We start from the raw sequence: 4,058 nt of genomic DNA on the forward strand, positions 1-4,058 counted from the left end.
CTGCCCCCCTCACCACTTTTGTGGAAACCTCACCCTCCTCACCCTCCTCACCCCCTGATCACATGAACACATCAGGAAGGCCAGCCACAGAGGAGCTCAAGACTGAGTCCCGATCCTCGCTCCTGCTCCAGGCCATCACAGCCAACATGAGGCCGGCCGCTCTTCAAAGCAGGACCAGGATAGCACAGAAACTTCCAGAGAGCTCAGAGGGAGTTCTGGAAACACCTCCGAGACCCCTGCCCCAGGTCATGTTCCCAAAGAACGTGACCTTAGCTGAGGCTCTGGCCACTCCGCTGGGGACGCTGATAGACGTGTGGACGGACGTATGTCGGGGCTATTATGACGTGATGGGGCATTTTGACAGCCCTTTCAACTGCTCCAAGGAAACCTACATCTACTGCTGTGGAACCTGCCACTATCGGTTCTGCTGTCCAGAGCGAAGCCGAAAACTGGAGCAAGAAAGCTGTACGAACTACGACTCACCAGACTGGGCCAAACCACAGACCGATCCCGTGTTTATACCAGACGACTCAGGTTCCGACCCAGACTTTGACCCGCTGAAACAGCAGAGCCACAACACCGGCTTCGTCATCGGAGGTGTGGTCATATTCATGGTGGTCGTAGCTGTTGGCATCAAGGTGGTCTTCAACAAGGTGCAGCACGAAGCTAACCAAAGGGACCTAAATATGCCCAGGTAGGTCCCAGAAAATATTTGTATGTATTTGTCCACCACTTTAATATATAATATGAAGTCATTCATGAAATTTGACTTATCAATCAATCAATCAACCAATCTATCTATCTATCGATCTATCTATCTACTGTATTTTTCGGACCATAGGGCTCACTGGATTATAAGGCGCATTAAGCGAAACAAAACAGTCAATCAGTCATACCGGGATCCCTCTGATCAATATCCGAGTCAGTCTCGTGGCTGTTACTTAGTTGTTCAGTGATGATTCCGGCCTTTGTCAGACTGATACCTTAGCCCAGACAGTGGCGTAACTCGTCAGGCGTCGCCTCCCTGTCTTGGTGAATCTGTGTTCGCCTTCTGTCATCCAATGCTCCCACGCAGCTCGTAATTTAACTTCGAACACCCTGTTAACGCCAATATTTAGCGGTTGGAATTCTGTGGATAATCCACCTGGAACGATGGCTAGCCCCAAATTAGTTTGTTTCACTTGGGTTTTAACAATATCGGTGAAATGGATCAATAGGGACGGAGATTTGTGGAAAAGGTTAGTGACCTAAGTTGGACACAGGAGGGCGCTGTTGTTGATGTTCGCCCCTCCAGAGTCAGGCGGTTGTCATTATTTTTGTTCTGGGTGGTCACCGTGTCGTTGTTTTGACGCTGGCTGTTGTTTCGTAGAGAGAGTGTGTTTTTCCTGTATCGATTAAAAAAAGAGAAAGAAGAAGAGTTTTTGACCACGAAAAAATCGACAGTCCTGCGTCTGAGTCGTCCTGCATCGCACCATACATCGACAATTCAAAAACACAACGCTGAGTCTCCGGGTGTTGGGAGGCACGACGCGACGTTGCGCGGATTTGGGTTACAGAACCGTACACTAACAGTTGTTAAACATGTTCTAATGGTGAAAACAGAGTTAAAGGTCATTGTTGGCTCCCATTGGGCTTCAGTTCTGTGACATCTCTATGGTTTGACTTTATAAAATCTGTTTGAGCTCAGTCAGCACAACCACAGGTAATACGGCGCACCGGGTTATAAGGCGCACTGTCGGTTTTTAAGGAAATTAAAGGATTTTAAGTGCGCCTTATAGTCCAGAAAATACGGTATCTTTCTATCTATATCTATATCTATATCTATATCTATATCTATATCTATATCTATATCTATATCTATATCTATATCTATATGAATATATCTAGGAGGAGCACTGCTTCAAGTACAGATATACTGTCTGTATATGTATGTAAATATGTTTATAAACAGTTTTTATTATTCATAAATAATCACAATTATGATTATTGACAGCCCCAAGATATGTGTGTTTGTGTGTGTGTTTGTGTGTTTGTGCTCCCCCTCATGGTGGGCGGGGGAATCTGACATTGTTTTCCTTGTGTGTGATATTTGTGTGACAGACATTTTCTTATCTTTGACTTCTTGTCTTCCATGTCCAACGGTCCAGGGCTTTGGTGGACATGCTGCGGCACCAGTCCAGCCCTGTGCAGCAGGATGAGAGAAACAATAGCGTGGCTCTGCCTGTGGGGGACGGTCAGGGGACTCTGGGGAGAGGACAAAAAAATATTTATGCCCCAGGCCTGCCCAGCAAAGACAACAGATGTGAGGAGAAGTGTTACTACAGCATGAGTAAACTGCACAGTCGGACACAGTCGGACACAGTCGGACAACCTGCTTAGATCTCTTTTCTGTCCAGATGTTCTGTCAGTGTAGTTGATTCAAAGAGGCAATAATCAAAGTCAAAGTGAACTCATGTGAATTGCTACATAATTGTCGTGATCTTTTTATGTCTAAATGCCACAAACGTGAAACTGCTTGACATCCATTTTATGAGCTGATTACCTTATGTTCTCTCTTACAGTGGGCAATTTGCAGCACAATTTCATCCACTCATCAGGCTCCAGTCCTAAACACACCGCCACCATCGGTAAGGCAGCTGTGAAATGGGAGCTGGCATGTAAATGACCTGTAATCAGCACGGAGCGTGGTTGACTTCATCAGCTTCCTTCATCAGAGCGCCGGTTCCCCAGGGCTCTGATGGAAGGTGAGACAGATGTGGGTTAACGCACGCTCGTCTTCTTTCCCCGCTCTCTGTAGAGCGCACGCCGAGGATGAACAACGCTCAGCTGGCAGCTGGGGGCACTCTGCTCTCCAGCAAACACAACAACAACAAATCCCAGCCTGCCTTTCACCACTCGCTGCACAACCTGGCTCAACTGCCTCCATCTTATGAAAGTGCCACCAAGCCTGAGCTCAACAGATACTCCTCGCTCAAACGCCTCGGTACGTACCTGTGCCAACCCCCCCCTCCCCCCCGCTCCTCCCCCGTGGTGGGATTGTCCTGTTTCATTCTGCTGACTGATGATGTCATCAATGTCATCACTCATATTCATGTGTTCACGTTCATTTGTTTACATCATCAAATGAGCTGCACTACACATTATCTTCACTCTGGCTTGGTTCAACCTCTGGTCAGCGGCCCAGCTGGTGTCAGAGCAGCCTGACTGAGATCAGGACTGAAGTCTAGAGAGGACTGAAGTTCTACCAGACCCTGTCCAGATGAACAGTCAGGACCGACATAAACCGACTCTAAGAAGAGACATTTTCATTTGTCCAGATTAATAATCCTATCACCTGGATAAGAACACAGATAAGAACAGGGGAGAAACACTGACACCTACCTGCTGACATTGGTACTGTCTGTTCTGGAAATACATTCAAATGGTTTTTTTTTTCATATCACATTTAGGAACTCGGTGAATTGTAATTAATCACGATGAATTGCTAACCCCCAAATGAGTTAGATGAAGTGGAAACTTGACCCGTGACTTGTTCTGTTTGGCTTCCAGAGAAAGGTCTGGATGAGTACTCGTCTGGATACTGCACCACTAAGCGCCGGCCTCACACAGCACAGCCAGCTCTCCAGTCCTCCCAGCACCACCTCCACTGGGGGGGGGACTACACACTCAGCGGGAGAGGAACTCTTCCCAGGCACGCAGCACGTCCCTGGATTCCACCACCACCGTCTGGCATGCCGGCTTCACCCACCCCTAACCCGTATCCTCTGGATCCCCCCGAACCACAGTTCAACCCCAACTACGACACTCTGTCTAAACCGCCGCGGAAAGTCAAGTCCACTGACCAGCTGCTCAACATGGGGGACGTCCCGGGGAACACGGGGACTCTATCCAGGCTGTCCAAGAACCAGCAGCACCAGTACTACAAAGCCATGGCTGCGTCCAATAAGAACTCCAACACCCTGAGCCGGAAAGCCCAAGACAGACAGGAGCGACAGGAGCGACAGGAGCGACAGGAGCGGCTGGGCATGGTCCCCGACCATCTCGAAGACCGAGTGTGG

At 48.5% G+C, this 4,058-nt stretch overlaps 1 protein-coding gene across 3 annotated transcripts in view; it reads left to right on the forward strand.

Annotated features, from left to right (window-relative positions):
* The window catches only part of shisa7a (shisa family member 7a), an 8,743-nt gene that overhangs the window by 3,129 nt on the left and 1,556 nt on the right, over positions 1-4,058 (forward strand). For all 3 annotated transcript variants that reach the window (XM_017037853.2, XM_017037851.2, XM_017037852.2), the window contains 5 exons: positions 1-694; positions 2,148-2,302; positions 2,562-2,627; positions 2,798-2,983; positions 3,550-3,986. The exon at positions 1-694 is cut by the window's left edge and continues 754 nt beyond it. In XM_017037853.2, coding sequence (XP_016893342.1) covers positions 1-694; positions 2,148-2,302; positions 2,562-2,627; positions 2,798-2,983; positions 3,550-3,986 — 1,538 coding nt within the window. The remainder of the gene's footprint in view (positions 695-2,147; positions 2,303-2,561; positions 2,628-2,797; positions 2,984-3,549; positions 3,987-4,058) is intronic.

The sequence above is a fragment of the Cynoglossus semilaevis genome, chromosome 13 (assembly GCF_000523025.1).
Source record: "Cynoglossus semilaevis isolate Cse_v1.0 chromosome 13, Cse_v1.0, whole genome shotgun sequence".
Lineage (NCBI taxonomy): Eukaryota > Metazoa > Chordata > Actinopteri > Pleuronectiformes > Cynoglossidae > Cynoglossus > Cynoglossus semilaevis.